We start from the raw sequence: 22,387 nt of genomic DNA, 5'->3' as shown, positions 1-22,387 counted from the left end.
AGAGGGTGACTTTGACGTGTACTGGTGGGAAGAATGTTGAGCGGTAGAAGCAGTAAAGGGAGGGAGGAACTCAACTGAGGCATCCAGCTGTTGAACCTCATCTATAGGTTGAAATCACCTGTTGAGGTGTGGTTTCATCTCTTAGGGCATCGTTTTCTGAAACGGAACTCGAGCTCTGTAAGCACTGATGATGGACTCATGAGCCTACTTGTTGCCCAACTGTGTAGGTAGTGGATGTTGAGCTTCATCGGCATTCTCTTGGCGAAGACTACATTTATCCTCAGTCATCTGAGTCAGACATATCTGACGCCCCTCCATCTTTGACCATTCCAGCCCCAGTGAAAGCTTCCCCAGTGGCACGGTCCCCTGAGCCGGCGTCTGCCGCCCCTGTGGGAGAAGGTAATGCGATACTCTTGCTTGAGGGAGTCACTCTGGGTGTGTTTCTCATGTGGATGACACCAGATTGCTGCTTTCAGCAGCTTGAAGTCAACGGAAAACATTTTCATAAATGGGCATGCTCCCTCTAGCATACAGCTCTAATGTGAAAATAGCTGATCTTCTACTCTTCTTGGAAATAAGTTTTTCATAAATTCTTATATTTCATTTTTTTTATTGATTTTTTTTTTATTGAGCTCTACATTTTTCTCTGCTTCCCTCCCTGCCTCTCCCCTCCCCTTTCAAACCTCCCACAATTCTTACGTTTTATAAAGGTGAAAAGGCCGCAAAAATCATTGGATTTTTTTTATTCTTTTTGAACATTTTACTTTATTTTATATGTATGAATGTTTTGACTGTATGTATGTCTGTGTACCACATGCATACCCAGTGCTTATGGAAGCCAAAAGAGGGCATCAGATCCCCTAAAACTAGAGTTTCAGATGGTTGTAAGCCACCGTGTTGGTGCTGGAAATCAAACCCAGGTTCTCTGGCCAGCTCTTAATAGCTGAGCCGTCTTCCCAGTCTCTGTGTTTTTATTCTTTGCTGAAGACATTCTGGCTCAATTCTGATTATGTAAATAAGAGACTTGAACGACAAAGACTTAGTCCTATGTAAAAAACTGACATTCACCATCAACAAATGTATTTTGACTGTGGCATTTTTATCATTTAATAAGACTAAATGTGTTGTTTTTTATATAAGCATATGTAATTATATATGCTATATATATTTAAGTTGATTCTAAATGTTGTTTGTTTTATGTGCAAACTGGTATTTTATTGTGATACTATTTTAGTTTTTATATAAAATTTCAACCTAATTTGTCTTTAGATTTCCAGTGTATCCTCTATGGATATTATTACATTAAAAGAATGGTTTTTGTTTTTTTAAAGTTTTTTTCTCTTCTCTGGTTTTTAAATTCATATACTAAAATATGAGACAATGGACTTGTAATTTTTTGTATTGTGTAGCTCTTGGTTAATGTGTTCTCCAGTTAATACAATTTTTTTTAAAGATTTATTTATTTATTGTGTACACAGTATTCAGTCTCCTTGTATGCCTGCAGGCCAGAAGAGGGCACCAGATCTCATTACAGATGATTGTGAGCCACCACGTGGTTGCTGGGAATTGAACTCAGGACCTCTGGCCCCAGCCAGTGCTCTTAACCTCTGAGCCATCTCTCCAGACCCCCAGTTAATACATTTTTTTCACAATTATGTTCACATTATTGTGACCCAGCAAACTTCTGACTTTCACGAGGTAGAGTTTATTTTGGCTCACAGCTCAGAGAATACAGTTCATTACAAGAGGAAAAGGATAGAGGTGGGAACAGCTTGGTGCATGCCAACCAGGAAACACAAGTGAGAAATGCCAGGCCTTTCTCTTTTTTCCTTTTTATTCAGCCCATAACCACAGGCTATTAGATTGTGTAACTGGCATATGGGGTGGGTGATGGGAGCTCAGATAAACCTTTCTGAGGAGGGTAGAAAAGCTGACTCAGTTGATAAAGTGCTTTCCATGCAAAAATGAGGACCCGAATTCAGATGCCCAACCAATATAAAAATTAGGTGCTGCGGTGTACATCCGTAATCCTGCACCAGGGTCCAGAGATAGGGAGGCTCTTTGAGCTCACTGGCCAGCCAGTCTACCCAAATTGGTGGGCTTCATGTTTAGTGAGCAACTTTCTCAAAAAATAAGGTAGAAAACAACCAAAGAAGGCATACGTATCGACCACGTTCGTGTACACGCACACACACTTGCCCCTGAAAACTCCCTCAAAGACTACCTCTGAAATACTTGTTCTAGTGATTCCAAATGTAGTCATCAATGAAAATCAGCCATCAGAAGTTCAATCTTGGTCAACATGACTCCCAAATGCATCGATTTTAGATTGTTTTATTTCATGTATATGAGTATATGTTCGTATGTGCACCACAAGTGTGCCTGGTTCCCACGGAGTTCAGAAGAGAGTATCAGATCCCCCAGAACTGAAGTTACAGGTGATTTTGAACCAGCACGCGAGTGCTGGGTCCTGAATGTGAAGAGCAATGAGTGCTCTTAACTGCTGAGTCACCTCTCCAGCTCCAGCACAGTATTTTTGAACCATACCTTATATCCCTGATCCTCAAAGACTTGCAGTCATCTCAGAATGAAAATGCAAGCATCCTCAAAGTACGTTTTAGGATTATTGTTTATGTGTATGTCTGTGTATATGTGCCTGCCCCATTTGTGTAGGAACACCCTGAGGCTAGAAGACAGTTTCAGATCCCTTAGTGCTGGAGTTACCAAGAATTGTGAGCTGCCCACTCTGGGTGTTGAGTCAAACATTGGTCTTCTGCAAAAGTGGCAAATACTCTTACCCATTGACTCTCCAGCCCCATAAATCTCTGAAGTTTTTTTGTTTTTTTTTTTAAGATTTTTATTTATTATGTATACATGGTTCTTCCTGCATGTATCCTGCAGTACAGAAGAGGACACCAGATCTTATTACAGATGGTTGTGAGCCACCATGTGGGTGCTGGGAATTGAAATGAGGACCTCTGGAAGAGCAGCGAGTGCTCTTTACCTCTGAGCCATCTCTCCAAACCCCAAATCTCTGAAATTTTAACAGTTCTAACATTGCACAAAAGCCCAAATTCTGAGTCTCCTGTAAAATTCAAGGTAGTCTCTTAACTGGACCTGTATAATCAAAAAAGAAGTTATGTATACTTCTAGTAAACAGTCGTATAAAGTGAACATTCTCATTCCAAAAGGAAGGAATAAAGGTCTAGCAAGGAAAGCCTGAACCAAAGCAAACACCAAATCCTGCAGCTCCATGTCTGTCTTCTGGGCTCCAGCAGCCTTGGGTCTCATCCTTGTCCTATGTCCTGTTTCCTGATGCTTTTCCTCTTGGCATTTGCGTGGTTGTAAAATCAGCGTCAAGTGGCTACTGCCTACTTGTTTGTAGCCTGATATCTTTGGCCACAGCTCCATCAGCTGTGTCCTTGAACAGGATCCGTGCAGGCTTTGTCTTTTCAGGTCTTAAAGTTGGCAGTGAATTTGTTTCTTCAGCTCTCCATGGTTTACTCCTGTATTCAAGGCCGCATTCCTGTCATCCAAATGCAAGAGTGAGCTTTCTCCTTCATGGTGTCAGCCTCCTTAGTAATTGCCACTGCCTCAGAGAGCTCCTGTTCTGTTTGCCCTGTTTATAACTTTAACTGAGTTCAAGCAGTGAATGATGGTTATGGAACAGTCTGAATGTTGTGCTGCCTTACAGTTTCCCCCACCAAGTTCAGCCTCACTCATTACCAGGGCAGGGACAGCAAGCAGCCAGGGTTTTTTGTTGATGGTAGTTTGTTTTAGCTTTGGTGTGTGTGTTTCCTTACTGCAGTATAATACAAATGGCTTCTAATCCAGTTCTCAACAGTCTTTAGTCCCCTCTGAAGCTCTGTGAACACAGTCTTTATGCCTGCCATCATTCTGGTTCTCCATCGTCTACCAGAATGGCCCTTTAAACTCGCTTACCAGAGCTTTTCTAGCCACAGACCCAATGTTTTCACATTTCTCTTAAATGCTAGTCCCAAAGGCTTGAGAATTACATGTTTAGGTTTATCACAACAATGACTGCATTCCTGGTACATGGTACTCCTGGAACTAATTATTTGTATTAGTTGGTTGTCACTGACCTGGGAACTCTACCACTCACATTCAGAATGGGTCTTCTCAGTTAAACTGAAATTCTTATAAATGTGTCTTAGTGACTTCAGATGTAGATAGATTGTCAAAAAAGACCAACTATCACATCCCTAAGATAAATGTTTTACCTAAGTGGGAGTTTAACATGAGGATTTATTTTCTACCAAAAATTTGTAAGGGAGTAATCCGTATTTATTTTATACCAGCAGTTGATCTAGATGGGTTTTGAACTAACATTGACTAATGTAATAACAGTTCTGTTCTCTTCCCACAGATGGAAGGTTCCAGAGTAGTTGATTTCATCATTTGTCATTCCATTTCAAACAGGATTCCCAGACAACCCAGAAGCTGAGAGACACCCTACATTTTATTCCTTACCATCTTCGTTGGAAAGAACACCCACCAAGGCGACAACAGCACAGAAAGTTACCTTTTGTTCACATGGCAATTCTGCCTTCCAACCAATTGCATCCAGCTGCAAAATCGTGCCCCAAAACCAGGCACCCAATCCTGAGTCACCTGGAAAGTCCTTTCAGCCCATCACCATGAGCTGTAAGATTGTCTCAGGTATGCAGAGTGGGTGACATTGGCTGGTTGTTAGCATATTTTTTTGTTTGTTTTGGGAATTTTAAGGTAGGGTCCCAGACTGGCCTGGAACTAACTATATAGCACAGGCTGGCCTTGAACTCAGAATATTCCTCCTCTCTCAACCTAATGCTGAGGTTACAGATGAAGCCACCATTCCCAGCTCAGAGAGGTATTTCTACACAGTCCTGTGTATCGAAGGAAAGGTTAATCCTGTTTGTTGGCAAGGCTGTCACAGAGAAAAGCACAGCTCACTATATGTATGGAAAGAATTTCTGAGTAGGCGGAAGAAACGAGGCCCAAGGTATTCTAGTTATTTCCTGGTAAGTGTGTGCTCTTCTAGTGGGATTAAGATTGGAATTGAGTTTGCAGAGTCTGTAGAAACCAGAATAACAAGTAGCAGAAAAACAGAGGCCTTTGGCTTCGTTTTAAGGGTTGAATTGGTGTAGAATTGAATTGTCATTTATTTTCTTTGACCGTGCTAGAAAATGGTTCATCTTACAGGAGAGACTTCCTTTGTCTAGTGACAATTTCACATTTATACCAACTAAAGTAATGGGAACATACTTATGTTGGCTGTACTTCAGGGAAGACAGGAAGGGGCAGTTGAAAACAGCTCAGTAGGGAACATACATTTCTGTGTGCTTTTATTTTATGTGTATGAGTGTTGTGTGCATCTTTTGTGTGCCAGCGGAGGCTCAGAGAAGGCATTTATGCCTTGGAATTGGAGTTGCAGGCCATTGTGAAACACCATATATGTACTGGGAACAGAATCTGGGTCTTCTCCAAGAACAGCCAGTGCTATTAATCTCTGAACCATCTGTTCAGCCCCTCAGTATAAATTTTAAAAAGGAAAATGGGAATATTTGCTGCTGTACGCAGACTGCTAAGCTAAATAAATATAATATGAATCTTTACAATCAACAGAGGCTAACAGACCTGCTACTAAGAATTTTGAAGTTTCCTGCTTCAGGGGTGGAAGTAGGTTGTATACATTGGTTTGAGGTTTACAGAAATTTACAGGTGACAGCTTTGATGAGATAGGTGATTAAGAGTGTTTAGCAGTTCATGAGTAAAATTTGGAACTAATCTTTGGGGTTCTATGATGTCTTGATAGAGATTTCTGTCTCTGGTTAGTAAGCTTCACATTTTCCTATTCAAAATATATTCCAAATCAAAACACAAAATTCCTCTAGCTATTCACTTACCAATTTTAGTGTCTTTGAATATTCAATATTATGAATATCAGCCTATGGTATTAAGAGATTTATCATACTAAAATACAGCAGTTCCACATTGTTAGTATAAAACATTGCTTTTCAGATTTTTTTAAAATATAAATACATTTACATTATGTCTTCCTTCTCATCCCTTCCTCCAAACCTTCTTGTGTATCCATGCCCACCCTTTCAAACTCATGGTCTTCTATTTTTTAATTATTGTTTTGTGCATGTATGTGTAAATAAATATATAAATGTAACCTCTTGTGTCTGTTTAGTATTGTTTGTGTGTATGTTTCGGGCTGACCACTTGAGATTAGAGAACAATTTAGGTGCTCATCTCTGGGGAAAACCAGTTCTTCCCTCTCTTGACAGTCTTTAATGGCCTGTAGCTCTTCATCTAGGGCGAAGCCCTGTGCAGATCTTCCCACCTGTGTTGGCATATAAACTGTTTATCTTTTTCAGGTCTTGTTTAAGTAGCCGTGCTATTGAAATTTTGCAACCTAAGCTAATGACTAACTGAAATCTTAAATTATGTATTTTTCATGTCTCTGAACCAGTATTGGATGTGTGTTTCTATGTTTGTTGTTTGTGTGCATGTTATGATCATTTACCAAAAACAAAATATTAGTTGAAAATAATAACATAAAATGAGTATCCATCATAAATGCCTGAACAAAATATCTGAATCTTTCTTGGTATTATTTGTTCTGTCAGTCAGTTGGAGTCAGTGACTTAATCCCCTATAAAACTTGAAGATTTATGCCAGCTGTGGTGATGCACACCTTTAATTCTAGCACTTGGGAGGCAGAAGTAGGCAGATCTCTCTGAGTTCTAGGCCAGCCTGGTCTACAGAGTGAGTTCCAGGACAGCCAGGGCTACAAAGACAAACTCTGTCTCATAAAATAAAGAAAAACTTGAAGGTTTCTATAAAGAATCCTTCATTCCTTCCCCACATGATGCTTTCTGTTCAGGAATGAGAGAAAAAAGACAGGGGCAGATTCAGACTCATCCAGCAGACAGACAGGGGCAGATTCAGACTCATCCAGCAGACAGACAGGGGCAGATTCAGACTCATCCAGCAGACAGACAGGGGCAGATTCAGACTCGTCCAGCAGACAGACAGGGGCAGATTCAGACTCATCCAGCAGACAGACAGGGGCAGATTCAGACTCATCCAGCAGACAGACAGTGAAGACTGAAAGGACACAGTAGAGCCAGCCAGTCTGGACTGCCTTGCAGTCGGTGACACAAGGGAGAATGTTTTCTAGATTTCTTTTCCTCTGGCTCACGGAAATCCTTGTGATTCCTGAGTGCTTAGATTAACAGCATGTGCCTGGCCTGCTTTTTAGACTTATGTGCATGCCAGAGGGTCTTGTTGAAATGTGGGTTTATTTTCTGTAGGCATTAAAGATGGTGTGTCTGTCTGTCTGTCTGTCTGTCTCTCTCTCTCTCTCTCTCTGTCTCTCAGACAAAGTTTCATGTGTTTCTGACTAGCCTGGAACTCAATATGTAGAGCAAGCTAGATTTAAATTAAAAGATCTGTCTGCCTCTGCCTCCTGAGTGCTGTCATCAAGGCCTGTGCTACCACACCTGGTCTGAGAATCTATTTCTCTTTTTCTTTCTAAGTTTTTATGTGTTAGAAGTGTTTCGCCTGCATACATGTCTGTGAACCACACGTAAGCAGTGCTAGTAGAGGTCAGAAGAGGGCTTTTAATACCCTGGAACTGAAGCTACAGGCATTGTGAACTGCCATGCGGGTACTGGGAAATAAACCCACTTCCTCTAGAAGAGCACCAAGTGCTCTTAACTTCTGAGCCATCTCTCCAGCCCCAAAATCTGTTTCTAATTGGGTGCTCAATTTGCTGTTCTGGGCTGATTCCAAGTACATGATAGCTGGACCTGAACCCAGCTACGCTGACTGAGCCTGGCTCAGTATCTGAAATTCCTGTTCTCTGATGCCCTTAAATTATATGTGTACTTTTTTCTCTCCTTTCCTTAATTAACAAAGGTTCTCCAATATCAACTCCAAGTCCATCACCATTGCCTCGCACCCCAACTTCCACTCCAGTTCATGTGAAGCAAGGTACTACCAACTCTGGTATAAATAACCCTCATGTTATTGTGGATAAGCCTGCACAGGTTATTGGAGCCTCCGCTCCGAGTGCAGGTATGTATAAGCAATATTCATGCAATCTAAAGGTTTGATCTTTTACTAATGATAAAATCCTACCATGAACCAACCCTCCATCCATAAGTAAATGTGTATGAAAAGGAAGCCATACTGTTTCTCTGAGGAAGATTCTCTGTGTATGAAAGTTCAAAGTTTAGTTTAATTAGAAGCCTTTTCTACAGACACCACACTGTCCCTGTAGTCTGGCACAGCTGCATGGATCCTGTCTGCAGTCACCACACTGCCCTGTAGTCCGGCACAGCTGCATGGATCCTGTCTGCAGTCACCACACTGCCCTGTAGTCCAGCACAGCTGCATGGATCCTGTCTGCAGACACCACACTGTCCCTGTAGTCTGGCACAGTTGCATGGAGCCTGTCTGCAGTCACCACACTGCCCTGTAGTCCAGCACAGCTGCATGGAGCCTGTCTGCAGTCACCACACTGCCCTGTAGTCCGGCACAGCTGCATGGAGCCTGTCTGCAGTCACCACACTGCTCTGTAGTCTGGTGCAGCTGCATGGAGCCTGTCTGCAGTCACCACACTGCCCTGTAGTCCGGCACAGCTGCATGGATCCTGTCTGCAGTCACCACACTGCCCTGTAGTCCGGCACAGCTGCATGGATCCTGTCTGCAGTCACCACACTGCCCTGTAGTCCAGTACAGCTGCATGGAGCCTGTCTGCAGTCACCACACTGCTCTGTAGTCTGGTGCAGCTGCCTGGGGCCTGTCAGGGTTTCTGGGTTTGGTTTTTATTCTTTTACTAACTTTGTATCCATTTCTTTTATTTAATTTATGTTTATACACATGCTCTCAAAGTGTAATCTTCCCCTATTAAGGGAAATAGTGAAAAGAGAAATAAAATAAAATGAATGATATTAAGGTAATGGGGATGATTTCTGTACCCCATGTATTAGAATTAACACATTACTATATATACTGGGCTTTTTCAACTAGGTGTTTTGTTTTGAACTTAGCAGTTTTAGAGTTGTTTACATGTAGAACTGATTTGAGAAGTACTGCTTTGAGCATATTTGGTTATGCTGAGCATTTTAGGGCTACATATTAGTTTTAATAATCAGCCACAACTCTGAAGAGGCAAATTTGGTAGGTGAAATAAGTTGCTGAATGTCACTTTAGAGCTTCAGTTAATATTTACTGTGATAATTGTGCAGTTGGGATAACTTGCCATAGGGTAGCAATTGGAGACAGGTGCATCAGAAGCTGGCATTCCCTGGATGTATGCATGTTGGCTCCTTTGTTAAATGACCTACACCCTTGTGTCATACTGTCGCTTCTTGTATAGGGAGCAGAGTATGTTGTATACATGTCACCGCGTCTTCATTTTGTCCTTAGGAGCTTCTCACTGTTTTCCAGGCTGGGAATGTGATCTGTTTGTAGGGTTGAAGTGTGGTTTTTTTTGTGTGTGTGTTTGTGTGTCTGCCTGTGTGTAGGTATGCTCGTGTGTTTAGACTTTTAGAGTTCTGAATTTTTAACCCTTAGTAATTGAAAGCGGGAAGGGTGGTAGAAAATGATTTTGAAATATATTTTAAACTTTATTTTATTGATACATAATTGTTGAATCTGTTTTGCATATCAGGAAGTCCTACAAGCAAGCTCCCAGTGGCCTCTCAGGTTTCCCAAGGAACAGGGTCCCCTGTTCCTAAAATTCATGGAAGTAGTTTCTTAACATCTACAGTCAAGGTAAGCTCTCCCTGCTCTGTGCAGACTCAGAAGGCGTACCAGCTAATGACAGTTATCTTGAAGATTATTTCCTCACTTAGTTTCTTCCTGGGGTAGAAGACAGTTCTCAGTATGTCTATCAAGTGATCACCCAGTATCAATTTGAAAGCTCAATGTGGGGAAAGAGGCGGCCTTACTTATTTTGTGGAGGGGACAGTTGTATTAAAATTACTTCTATAGAGGGTGAAAAAATGACTCAGCCATTCAGATTGCTTGTTGTTCTTGCAGAGGACCAGCACCTACCCGGCAGCCCACAACTCTCTGTTACTCCAGCTTCAAGGGTTCCAGTATCCGCTTCTAGCCTCTGTGCGCGCACACACACACGCACACGCACACGCACACATACACACACTCTCTTGTCGACAACTGGGCTGATTTCTGCTTCTTCAGGCTGGTCTGGTCTCAGAGTCTTTGCAGTTTCCCTTATCTGAGAGGGAATTTCTACAGTCCTTTTTACTTATTCTTACGAGGAAGGACCCTGGTGAATCTGCTCAGTTTCAGGGACTTCGGAAGCTATTTTGAGTTGTTTATCTTGTATTTAACAGAGCTTCCCTGGGAGATAGAATGTTGTATTCTTCAGGAAACTGCTATACAACACTGGTATAATACTTGCCTAATTTTCACAAGGCCTTGGATTTAATCCCCAGTGCCACATAAAACCAAGTGTGATGGTGTACACATGTAATCACAGCACTCAGGAAGTAGAGGCACCAGGATCAGAAGTTCAAGTTTGTCTTTGACTAGATAGTGAGACCAGCCTTGGCTACATGACACCCTGTCATAAAACAATAAAGTTAATCAGTGAAAATTTAAATAGAACTCTAACATTCATCAGGACATAGATAAGTTAAAACTTTTAGCATTTGGTTTCCTTGTTTTTGTATTTTGAGGCAGGGTCTCACCATGTTGTACAGGCTAGATGTGAACTAGCAGTCCTCCTTTGTCAGCCTCCTGAGTGCTGAGGTGTTACAGGAGCTCAGGTGGGAATGTATACCTCACTCTTTATTTGCTTTGAGCAGGGAATTACAGTGGCTTTATAGAAACTTGGAAGATCCACGAGCATTGTGGGTTTTTGTTTTCTTTTGTCTTTGTGTAAGTGACTGGAATATCTGAAATAATTTGTTTTGGCCTATTGTGTAATAAATGATTTTACACACAGCAGGAGGATTCTTTATTTGCATCTATGCCACCTCTTTGCCCAATCGGTAGTCACCCTAAAGTGCAAAGCCCCAAAGCTGTGACTGGAGGACTCGGAGCTTTCACAAAGGTGAGTGTGTGCCACAGCGTTGCCTCGGGGCCAGGGGCCGTTTCCACTGTTCTGAACTAGGCCTTAGTTCTGAGGTATGCCTCCACTTAGTGCGGGCCACATCCTGGGAGTACAGTGAAACGGGAGTTCAGAGGTCACAGACTGGGTTGTGTCTCTCTACCGCTTTCCAGCCTTGTGACAAGTGACAGAAGAGTCACGGAATCGAGTCGAGAGCCTATTTGGCCCCTTTACTACCTCTTAAGGACTATTAAAGCAGTATTTTTTCCTTTCTCATGAAGCCATCCTGGAATACCAAGCTTTATTATTAATATTATTGCAGAGAGACGAGATTCAAATGTTAACAGGTTCTTCCTCCTACTCCCCCATCGGGTACTTATTCAGTGTCATTTTTTGTTGCAAGGTGATCATCAAACAGGAACCTGGGGAAGCCCCTCATGTGTCCACCACAGGAGCTGCCAACCAGTCACCATTCCCTCAGTATGTGACTGTGAAAGGGGGTCACATGATAGCTGTATCCCCTCAAAAACAGGTCATAAGTGCTGGAGAAGGGACGACTCAGTCTCCAAAGATTCCACCCTCCAAGGTTTGTATGGTTTTTGGGGTGGGGTGGGGTGCCAAGGTACAAATGTAGGTTATTCAGAAAAGACTCAGTAACACGTGCCCTGTACTGTCTGTCCCTGACAAGAGTGGGCGTGTTTAAACAGCCCCAGGACTAATCTAAGGGGCATAGGGATATTTAAGTCTCTCTCCAGCTTAAAAATAGCAGGGCCTATCGGCTTTCTACTTGACTTCAGTCTAAGTGGGTGCATTGTTTTGACCTGTTCATTTGTCCAGGCTGTGTGATTCGTTTTGTTTTGAGATGACCTTAGCTTCAAGGCAACCCTAGTATCTCAATATCCCAAAATGCTAGGATTGCAAGTGTGTGCCATTTGGTTCATTTTATTAATAACTTAGAAGTACCAGAGAATAAGCATATAGGGAACTTTGAAATAGTACACAATCCATATTCTACCACGTCAGTCACATATTAAATCTATCGCCTGCTTTTATGCCATGCTCATATTTATACGTTTCTTGTAGTTCTCAGACTACATGTTCAAGCACGTATTTTTCATTCCCATTTTATGATGTGAAAACCATGAGTTTGAGGGGCTTGGAACCTTCCTGGAGAATGTATGAACATACAGCATATAGCTAGGGAGTGACAAGAGACTTGAAACTTATGTCTTTTGGCTCCAAATGCACCACGCCAGGACTGGTGAGATTTATAAGCTGTCTTCTCTAAGCTTGCTTTTGGAACACATGGTTAACTTATTCTGGTGTTTTGGCGGTATGTTCTGAAGCTATTGGGAATGTTTTGTGGGTGTTTATATTTCAGCTTCAAAGCCCAGACTGTCTAGGAGAGTGAATTGTTTTGAGAAGAATGCTCTAAAATGGAAGATGGTATTACATAAATTGCGTTAGTTTAGATAAGTAGGTCTCTCTGGGGTAAAGATGAAAATTCAGTGTTACAGGTTGTTTTTAAATCTGTAAGAATCTGTAATGTTTCCAAAACTTACCTCAGCAGACAGTTCATCTTCTGATTTAAAACATAGCAATTCCTTATCTGTCCCAAATTTACTGCGTCACAATTTCCCCCAAGGGCGTGGGAATTAGTTTTTCATAAGCTGCCTGCTGCCTCAGATGCCCTGGGCAGCTAGAAAATGCCGCAGCATTGCTTTGGCTTCAGGTGAGCTCTGCCACCCCTTCAGTGAATCATTTGCTGTTTGTAACTGTTGTTCTGTGCTTGCCAACAACAGAGTAGAACCTGGGACCTCACATGTGTTAGATAAGTATTCTGCAACTGAGCTCAGCTTCTTTTTACTTTGTATTTTGAGGTTAGGTCAACCTTGTAACCCAGACTGGCCTGCAGTCCTGCCTTAGCCTCTGGAGTTGCTCAGATGGCCTCTGTGGCTTAACTTCTATTCAGGCTGTCTTACACGTGCTACTTTTTAAAACCTCTTGTTTGTTTGTTTGTTTTATGTGTGCATGTCTTTTGCCTAAGTGTGTTCTGTGCACCATGTGCATGCAGTGCTCCAGAGACCAGATGAGGGTATCAAATTCCTCTAAGACTGGAGTTGCAGAGAGCTATGAGCCAAGATGGAGGGAGGGGAATCAAGCCCTGTGCTTTTAGCCACTGAGACATCACTCCAGCTTCTTACTCATTATTTAAAATATTGTGCTATATATAGGGGAAAAGGGTTTTTTTTCCCTTGTCCTTTTTTTTACATTTATCCATGTGTATAGGGACACAGATGTGAGACAGTTAGAGGACTACTTGATGGAGTTAGTTCTCTCCATCTTGTGGGTCCCAGGGATCAAACTCAGATGATCAGGCTTAGTAACAAGTGCCTTTACCCAGTCAGCAGTCTCACTGGACCAAGGAAATATATGGTTTTACCAGTTAAAAAAAAAAAGGTTGTATTCATTTGTTTATTTTGCATTTATTTATGTGGGGTAAGAGAATGTCACAACATGCTTGTAGAAATCAGAGGACAATTTGTAGGATTCATTTCTCTCCTCCTGACATTTGGACCCAGGGATCAAAGTCAGGTTGCCAGACTTGGTAAAAGTTGCCTTTTCTGATTGAGCCCAGCTGGCCCCAGTGTAGGCTTTTAACACATTGTCAATGGTGCCCAGAAGATCTGCAGTAGGTTAGCCTCTGTTTTTAACCACCTTTTTGCATCCAGCCAGTCCACTCTGAGAAAGTGGGTGGGTTTGTGTAAGGATGCTGTGAATAATACTTAAAGGTGCCTGAGAAAGAAAAGCAAGAGGAAGAACTGCAGAGACTTGGGAGAGCATGGGCGAAAACATCCCTGTGTGAGTAGTTTATACATGCATCAGACTCAAGATGAGGAGCTTTCTGCACATGTGACTGCTGAAATGCTTCCCTCAAAGCTACTCAAACAGGAGGGTTCAAAAGGGTTAGCTTTACTCCATACAACTTTAGAACAATAGAAATTGATTTATCTGTCACCAGGGTTTTTGTGTTTAATGATAGGAAGAGGTACTACCCTTAAACAAAAGAGTTGAGGACTCAGCAGGTTTAATAGGACAGATGCAGTAAGGTGTAACCAGACGTGAGTGTCGAGACTTTTTTGTTGAAATTCTCAAATTTAAGGGCTCATTGCTTTTTTTTTTTTTTTTTTTTTGGTTTTTTTTTTTTTTTTTTTTTTGGTTTTTTGAGACAGGGTTTCTCTGTGGTTTTGGAGCCTGTCCTGGAACTAGCTCTTGTAGACCAGGCTGGTCTCGAACTCACAGAGATCCGCCTGTCTCTGCCTCCCGAGTGCTGGGATTAAAGGCATGCGCCACCACCGCCCGGCCTGGGCTCATTGCTTTTATAACCCAGCCAGGTTATGTGATATTCCAGGAAGGAATAATAACTCCTGTCTTTCAGGACTAAATAAGAATTAGCAATAGTGAGACCAGTAAACAGTATCTAATGGATCTTGTATGTGGCATGCATACACACATATCGGGCGTAAGGGGCTATAGCTTTGAGCATCTATTAAGCATGTCCAACCTTCAGCTCCCAAACAAGTGTGCACCCGGATAACTGTGCATGCAGCCTGCATCTGAACTTGTGAAGTTAATTAAATTAGCATGAGACTTTTTGCAAATTCTTCTTAACTTGATTTTGGGGCTGATGAACAGGAACATTGTAGATGATAACGTTGAGTTAAAGCATCAGAAGAATGGACACGTCCATGTATTGCCAATAGTTGTGAATTGTTACCTTGATGATAGCCGTTCTGGCTAGGTTAAAATGTAATCTTATTTTTTTCCTTATATATGGTCTCACTATGTACTTAAACTTAAAGAGGTCTGCTTGCCTCTGCCTCCTGAGTCCTGGGATTAAAGGTGTACACTACTGACCCTGGATGTTTGATCTCTCTCTCTCTCTCTCTCTCTCTCTCTCTCTCTCTCTCTCTCCCTCTCCCTCTCCCTCTCCCTCTCCCTCTCTCCCTCTCCCTCCCCTCCCCCTCTCCCTCTCCCTCCCTCCCCCTTCCTTCCTATCTTTTTTTGTTTTAAATGTGTATTAGTGTTTTTTATGTCTGTGTACCACATGTGAACTTGGTACCCATGGAGGCCAGAAGAGGGTGTCAGATCCTCTGGGTCTGGAGTTTCAGGTATTGTGAGCTACCATGTAGGTGCCAGGAAGTGAGTATGGGTCCTCTGGAAGAACAGCCTATGTTTTTTAACTGTAGAGCCATCCATCCAGCCCCAATTTTTTTATTAGCATATACTAAGTATACATAATGGCTTTGTTATATTTTCATGCATATATTTTGGTTATATTTACCTACTCATTACCTTCCTCTTCTCACTCCTGATGATTCTCTGTGTGTGTATGTGTGTGATTGATTCATTAAGCTTCATTAGTATTGTTTACAGGAGAACTTAGTTTAATTAGGGTGATGTATTATCAACAGGAGAATGGGTACCTCACTAGTGACTGTAAAAGAAAGAAAATCTTTTTCTCTTCCCCAGCAACCACCAACTGCCTATGGATCCTCAGGGACGAATAGGCCTTTATGCCCCAATAAGACATTGAGAAGTCCAGTCTTACGCAGTATCCATGACTTCAAGAATATAATGTAAAACTAGTATTACAGGCAGATATAGATACTGAGAACCCAACTTGGGACGTCTGCAAGAACAGTATGTGCTTTTCTTTTTAAGTTTTCATTGTAGAGCTCTTTGGTTAAATTGATTTTTTTTAAGCTATTGTGAATTAAGATTCCCACCATCCAGTTTTTTTGTTTTGTTTTGTTCTTGTTTTTTGTTAACAGGTTGGTTTGTTACTGGTATATAGAAAAGCTGCTGATTTGTATCCCACTGCTTAGCTTAGGGTATTTAACAGATCTGAAGAGTTTTCTGGTGGCATTTTGAAGGTCTTTTTATGGTACTGTGTTGTCTACAAATGGAAGATTTGGCCTCTTCCTTTCCTATTTTTATCCCTTTTATTTTGTTCCCTTTGTCTAACTGCTTTAGTTAACATTTCAATAAGGACCCTGAGTAAGAAACAAAAATCCAGTTGAAATCCAACCATTTATTCATAGATTGCTGCCTAGAGGCCAGTTAGGGCTAACCTTGCCTTCCCTAGCCACCCACTGAGCCCATCCTCCAAGGACCTGGGTTATATAACTTCTCATGCTGGTCAAGCTCCATAGTAAAACCTGTCTCACAAAAAGGGCAGTGGGTATTGGCATTAAATCTTAGACTCAAATAACAGTCTTGCTGTATCCCCTTCTTCAGTTTTCTATGCATTAAGAATTTCTTTTCATAGAAGCTCTTTGATTGCCCCTCAGAGGTATTCACCACATAGGTATGGAGAACACATGATGGGAAGAAAGCATCATTCTCAAGGGTTCCCTCTGACCTCCACGCCTGTACATATAAAATAAAGTGTTTTTATTAAGACTTTGAGCATTTCATTTTCTGGTGTGTTCATTTTCCTTCTTCAGAAAGTTTTAGTTCTCATCTCATAAAGTTTATCATTGAAAATCTCTCATCATACTTGTTTGCTTAGAGTTACTCCAAGGTATTTTATGTTGTCTGTGAGGGATGTTGATTCTCTGTTTTCTTTCTCAGCCCATTTATCATCTGTGTACAGGAGGGCTACTGATGTTTTTGAGTTAGTCTTATATCCTGCTACAATTACTGAAGGTGTTTATGAGTTGTAGAAATTCCTTGGTAAAGTTTTTGGGGTCACTTATGTAAACTATCATATCATCAACAAATAGTGAGAATTTGACTTCTTTTCCTATTTGTATCCCCTTGATCTCCTTTCTGTTGTCTTACTGCTCTAGCTAGGACCTCAAGAACTATATTGAATAGATATGGAGAGAGTGGACAACCTTGTCTTGTTCCTGATTTCAGTGGAATCACTGGGAGTTTCTCTCCATTTAGTTTGATGTTGGCTGTTGGCTTGTTGTATATTGCCTTTGTTATGTTTAGGTATGTTCCATGTATCCCTGCTGTCTCCAAGACCTTTATCATGAAGGGGTGTTGTATTTTGTTGAAGGCTTTTTCAGCATCTAATGAGATAATCATGTGTAGTTTTTTTTTCCTTTCAATTTGTTTATATGACAGATTACATTGACAGATTTTCATATGTTGAACTATCCCTGCATCTCTGGGATGAAGCCTACATGGTCGTGGTGGATGATTTTTCTTATGCAATATATCCACATTCCCTTTGTTACCCATCTGTTTTAGTTATTTTTTTATTGCTATGATAAGATGACATGATCACCATGGTAGGGAGCATGGCAGTAGGCAAGCAGACTTGAGTATGGAGCAGTGGCCGAGAGCTTACATGTGATCATAAGCATAAGGCAGAGAATGCTAACTAGAAATAGAGCTGGCTTTTGAAACCTCAAAGCCCACACCTCCTAATCCTTACCACTTTTACCAACTGGAAACCGTGTGTTCAAATATAGGAACCTGTGAGTGTCATTCTCATGCTAACCACCATACCACCCAACTTGGAGTAGGGTGTCATCTCCTACCATTGAGTCCAGTTTGTGTTGTCCAGCTAGCTTTGGGAGTGAAGCCCCAAAGTTGCTCAACTGTAACATGATGGCTGGGCCTGTTTGTTTGGATTTCTGTCCCACCCAGTACCCCTCAACTGTTTAGCCCCCCCAAAAAAATCACACATAGGTCTCCATAAATTATAAGCTGATTGGCTCATTAGCTCTAGCCTCTCAATGGCTAACTCTCACATCTTGATTAACCCATTTTTCTGATCTTTGTTAGCCATGTGGCTCAGTACCTTTTTTCAGTGGGGCAGATTACATCCTGCTGCTTTGGTGGTCTGGGCAGGAGTGGGAGGAATCAACTTCTTCCTTCCCAGAATTCTCCTGTTCTCATTACATCATTTCTACTTCCTGTCTGGTCTTCCCGCCTATACTTCCTTGCCTGGCCAATCAGCGTTTATTTAAAACATGATTGACAGAATACAGACAATTCTCCTGCACCACTCAACAACTCAAAAAGGTAATTCTTTCCTGCTAGTGGGGTTTTTTATTAGCTAGTATGAGGTGTCTATTTGAGATTTTGTGCCCCCATTGTAGGGTTGATGGGGAAGGCCTTTAGTGTTAGTTATCCTTTCCCATAGTTTCTTCTCTACCCCCACCCTCACATCCTCCATCCCAAATTAACCCTTCGTTCCATTATTCCCATTTAATCCTTTATAACACTGTGTTCTACCCCCTCTCCCCCATCCTTGATACTTTATTTTTTAAGTTTTTTTTTGTGACAGGGCTTTTCTTTGTATCCCTGGCTGTCCTGGATATCACTCTGTAGACCAGGCTAGGCTTGAACTCACAAAGATCCACCTGCCTCTGCCTCCCAAGTGCTAGGATTAAAGGAGTGTGCCACCCACCACCGGCAAACCGGCAATTTTTTATTTTTTGTTCCCTTGATACTTTAGTCTGGTGCTTTACACTGCTCAGCCATCCTGACACCCTGCTTACCACTCTTATTTTCTTAAATTTTGTGTGTGTGTAGTTATGTCCAAGTGAGTACAGGTGCCGTTGGAGGCCAGAGGCCTTGAATGCCCCTGGACCTGGTGTCACTGGCAGTTATGAGCTGCCTGCACAGGTACAGTGAATTGAACTTGGGTCCTCTGAGTGAATAGTACTTGTTCTTAGTCTCTGAGCTGTCTTCCCAGCACCTCTGACTTTTTAATAATTCAAATATTTCACTAAAATATTGAAAATAATTAATCACTATCTAACTCTTTATATATATATATCACATAAAATAGATACCTTCTCCTATATTAGCATATGCATATTTGCTTTAGCGTGAGTGTGGTCTTTTTCTCCTCCAGATGAAGTCTGTTTTGTTCTTTCTAGAAATAATTCCATCCATACCTTTTGAAAAATCTTTATTTTGTTTTATGTGTTTAGATGTTTTGTCGCCTGTGTGTGTAGCATATGCTTGCCTGTGCTTGGAGACTGTAATGGTCTGTCCTGTCCCTTTAAGAGACAAGCCCCACCCACTCCCCCCTCCACTGCTGATGTGGGCGGATCTTCTTCCATTCTGAGCTCTTTTTCCTTTCTCTCAAGGAGGTAGCTGCTGCATGGCTCCTTCCCTTCTCTGGTTCTCTCTTTTTCTCTCTCTCTCTTTCTGCCTCTCTCTCTGCTCTTCTCCCTTCTTCCCTTCCCCCATTTCTCCTCCATAATCCAATCTCACACTGCATGGCATGCCTATTCGTCTCTGTCTTCACCCGCTGCCCAGCTCCCGGCTTGGTACCCAGCTGCCTTTGTGGCCCACCGTGGTCTCATGCCTGCTGCCCATTGCCGCCACTTGGGGACCTGCAGAATTTCTGCCGCTGTGCCCCTCGGGGACCTGCAGCGTTTTTATTTTAAACCATAACAGAGACTAGAAGGAGTCACAATTCCTGAAGCTAGAGTTACAAGGATGTGAGCTGCCCAATGTGGGTGCTGGAAAGTGAACTCAGGTCCTCTGGCTGAGTAAATGCACGCTTAGCAGGGGTCATCTGGCCAGCCATTGCTTGAAGACAGGGTCTCATGTGGTCCAGACTGACCTCCACCTTCCAAGTGCTGGAGGTGTAGATGAGCACCAGCACACACAGCCTGTAGGCAGGGACTGTCAAGACCTGAGTAATCACACAGAAACTGTATTAATTACAGCACTGTTTGGCCAATAGTCCAGGCATTTTCCTAGCTAGCTCTTACATCTAAAATTAACCCATTTCTTTTAATCTGTGTATCGCCGCAATGCTGTGGCTTACCAGCTAAGTTCCAGGTTTTGTCTCCTTGTGCAGCTACAGGATGTCTTCTTGACTCTGCCTACTCTCTATCTCTGTTCTATTTCTGACCTGGTTTTACTCTGCTAAGCCATTAGCTGAAACAGTTTCTTTAGTAACCAATGGTAATAAAACATATTCATAGCACACAGAGGGGAACCCCACATCAAACAAGTTTGCCTTAGAAAGTGGAGGGCATTGTGATACTTAGGTAGAGATGTTAGACCCCAAGCCTCATAGGACCCACATGTGGGAGAGCTAACCCCCACAGTTGTCTTCCAGCCTTCTGACCTCAACATACAATAAGTTAAATAAAGGGAGGTGGCTTATATTTCTTGTGACTCAGTTAATATTGTTTCCTTCTTCAGTTATTATTATTTGTGTGTTTATGGGCACGTATGTGGCAGGGCGTGCATGTGTATCCAGAGAGCAACTATGAAATTGCCTCTCTGCTTCCAGCTGTATGGGCTCCAGGGGTCAAACTCAGGTTGTCGGGATTATGAGTTAAGCCCTTTACCCACTGGATCCTCTCACTAGCCCTAATTATCTTTTCTAATTTAACATTTTCCTGCTTATTCTCTTAGAATAAGCTGCTTAAATTTTTTTAATTAAAAAGAAGTTACTTTTAGAAACAGTTACAATTTAATTGGGTTCTGGATTTTTTTTTTAAAGTAGGGCTGGAGATATAGCTCAAGTGGCAGCGTGCTCACCACCACTCACAAAACCCTGAGTTCAGTACCTAGAATCAGATATATTGGACTTGGTGGCACTTGGTTTACAGAATTTCCGGCTCACCCTCAACTATATAGCAAGTTTGAGGCTGACCTGGAATACATGGAACCCAGAGTAAATTTTTTTCAATTCAGTATTTTTATTTAAAATGTTTCCTTTTTTTCTTCTTTCTTTCTTTTTCTTTTTTTTTTAAACCGTGTTTGTCCTCAAGGAGGGAGAGATGAGGGACGGTAAATAAAAAGGTTCTTTTCCCTAGTATCGGGTGGAAAGCTGTCACATGGTGAGGAAAGAAAGGGTCACTCAGATGGGCAGACTACAGAATTTACAGAATTTACAGAATTTACAGAACAATCTGGGTGGGGTGGGGTGGGGTTTGCAGTTTTCATGATATGAAGTTTGAAGCCCCTGCCTTTCCAGCAGCACAGGATGCTTATGTAGATGTTTTTATGTATTCCTGTGCTATACTATACCTGGTCAACTGAAGATGGTTTGAAATATAACACTGGAAAACGCTTCTGTTACTTATTAATGTTGTAAAACTATGTGTAGTGTGATCCCAGTTCTAATTACAGAGAACATTGAAAGGTATTGGAAATAAAAACATTAGGAATTTTTTTTTCTTTTTGACTTTTCCTGACAGTTTCTCTGTGTATCTCTGGCTGTCCTGGAACTCACTCTGTAGATCGGGCTGGCCTTGAACTCAGGGAGATAGATCCCCCTGCCTCTGCCTCCCTGAGTACTGGGATTAAAGGCGTGTGCCATCACTGCCCAGCTACATTAGGAATATTTTTGAGAATTGGGTTTTGTATGTATCTTTTCTAAGTTTGTGTATGTATAATGCTTTCCTATTCTAGTGGAAATTTTGGGACTGTCACTAAACTTTTGTTTTATGGCAATACTTAAACCATATGAGATATTTTTCTTGTGTGTCCTGGCACCTTTGTTTGCGACAGTTAGATTTTTGTGTGACACCACCCAACCCCAACCCCTGCTATTGCTTTGTTTTTACTGGAGCAGAGAGAGCCTGCTTTGACCCCAGAGAACTTAACAGGGCTATGCAAAATAATAATAGTCTTTTGTTTTGAATAGGTTGTTGGCGTGCCTGTCGGCTCTACCTTACCTTCCACAGTGAAGCAGGCTGTGGCAATCAGCAGTGGCCAAATCCTTGTCGCCAAGGCCAGTTCTTCTGTCACCAAGGCAGTTGGTCCAAAGCAAGTGGTCACCCAAGGAGTTGCCAAAGCAATCGTGAGTGGAGGTGGAGGGACCATTGTTGCTCAACCAGTGCAGACCTTAACCAAGACTCAGGTCACAGCTGCTGGGCCGCCGAAGAGTGGCTCCCAGGGCTCAGGTAACTGGGAATTAATTGCCTCACTATATGGAATTAACTATGATTCAATTTGCTGTCAGGTTCTAACTAGAAAAGTGTAACGTTGGTTTCTTTCCATGGATTTTTTTGGGGGGGTGGATGGGGTTGAGACAGGGTTTCTCTCAGTAGGGTAGCCTTAACTGTCCTGGCACCCGCTCTGTAGATTATGCTGGCCTTGAACTCATAGAGATCTACTGTGTGGGTGAGGAGAATCGAATCCAGACTATTAGGAAAGTGCTTGTTAGCCGCTACACCTGGACTGTTTTATATAGAGATCTATAAGTAGTTTAAGTTTTATTTTATGTATGCACTGTAGATGTCTGTTCAAGTAAAATAAAAATCAAAGATTGTATGATGCAGGTCTGAAGTC

At 41.9% G+C, this 22,387-nt stretch overlaps 1 protein-coding gene across 3 annotated transcripts in view; it reads left to right on the top strand.

The window, feature by feature from the left end:
* The window catches only part of Yeats2 (YEATS domain containing 2), a 92,096-nt gene that overhangs the window by 43,307 nt on the left and 26,402 nt on the right, over positions 1 to 22,387 (top strand). For all 3 annotated transcript variants that reach the window (XM_057764274.1, XM_057764271.1, XM_057764272.1), the window contains 7 exons: positions 232 to 399; positions 4,441 to 4,680; positions 7,930 to 8,088; positions 9,689 to 9,792; positions 10,991 to 11,098; positions 11,499 to 11,681; positions 21,741 to 21,999. In XM_057764274.1, the coding sequence (XP_057620257.1) occupies positions 232 to 399; positions 4,441 to 4,680; positions 7,930 to 8,088; positions 9,689 to 9,792; positions 10,991 to 11,098; positions 11,499 to 11,681; positions 21,741 to 21,999 (1,221 nt within the window). The remainder of the gene's footprint in view (positions 1 to 231; positions 400 to 4,440; positions 4,681 to 7,929; positions 8,089 to 9,688; positions 9,793 to 10,990; positions 11,099 to 11,498; positions 11,682 to 21,740; positions 22,000 to 22,387) is intronic.

The sequence above is a fragment of the Chionomys nivalis genome, chromosome 3 (genome assembly GCF_950005125.1).
Source record: "Chionomys nivalis chromosome 3, mChiNiv1.1, whole genome shotgun sequence".
Taxonomy (NCBI): Eukaryota; Metazoa; Chordata; class Mammalia; order Rodentia; family Cricetidae; genus Chionomys; species Chionomys nivalis.
The sequence above is the reverse complement of the archived record's forward strand: the minus strand, read 5'-3'. Positions and strand labels throughout refer to the sequence as shown.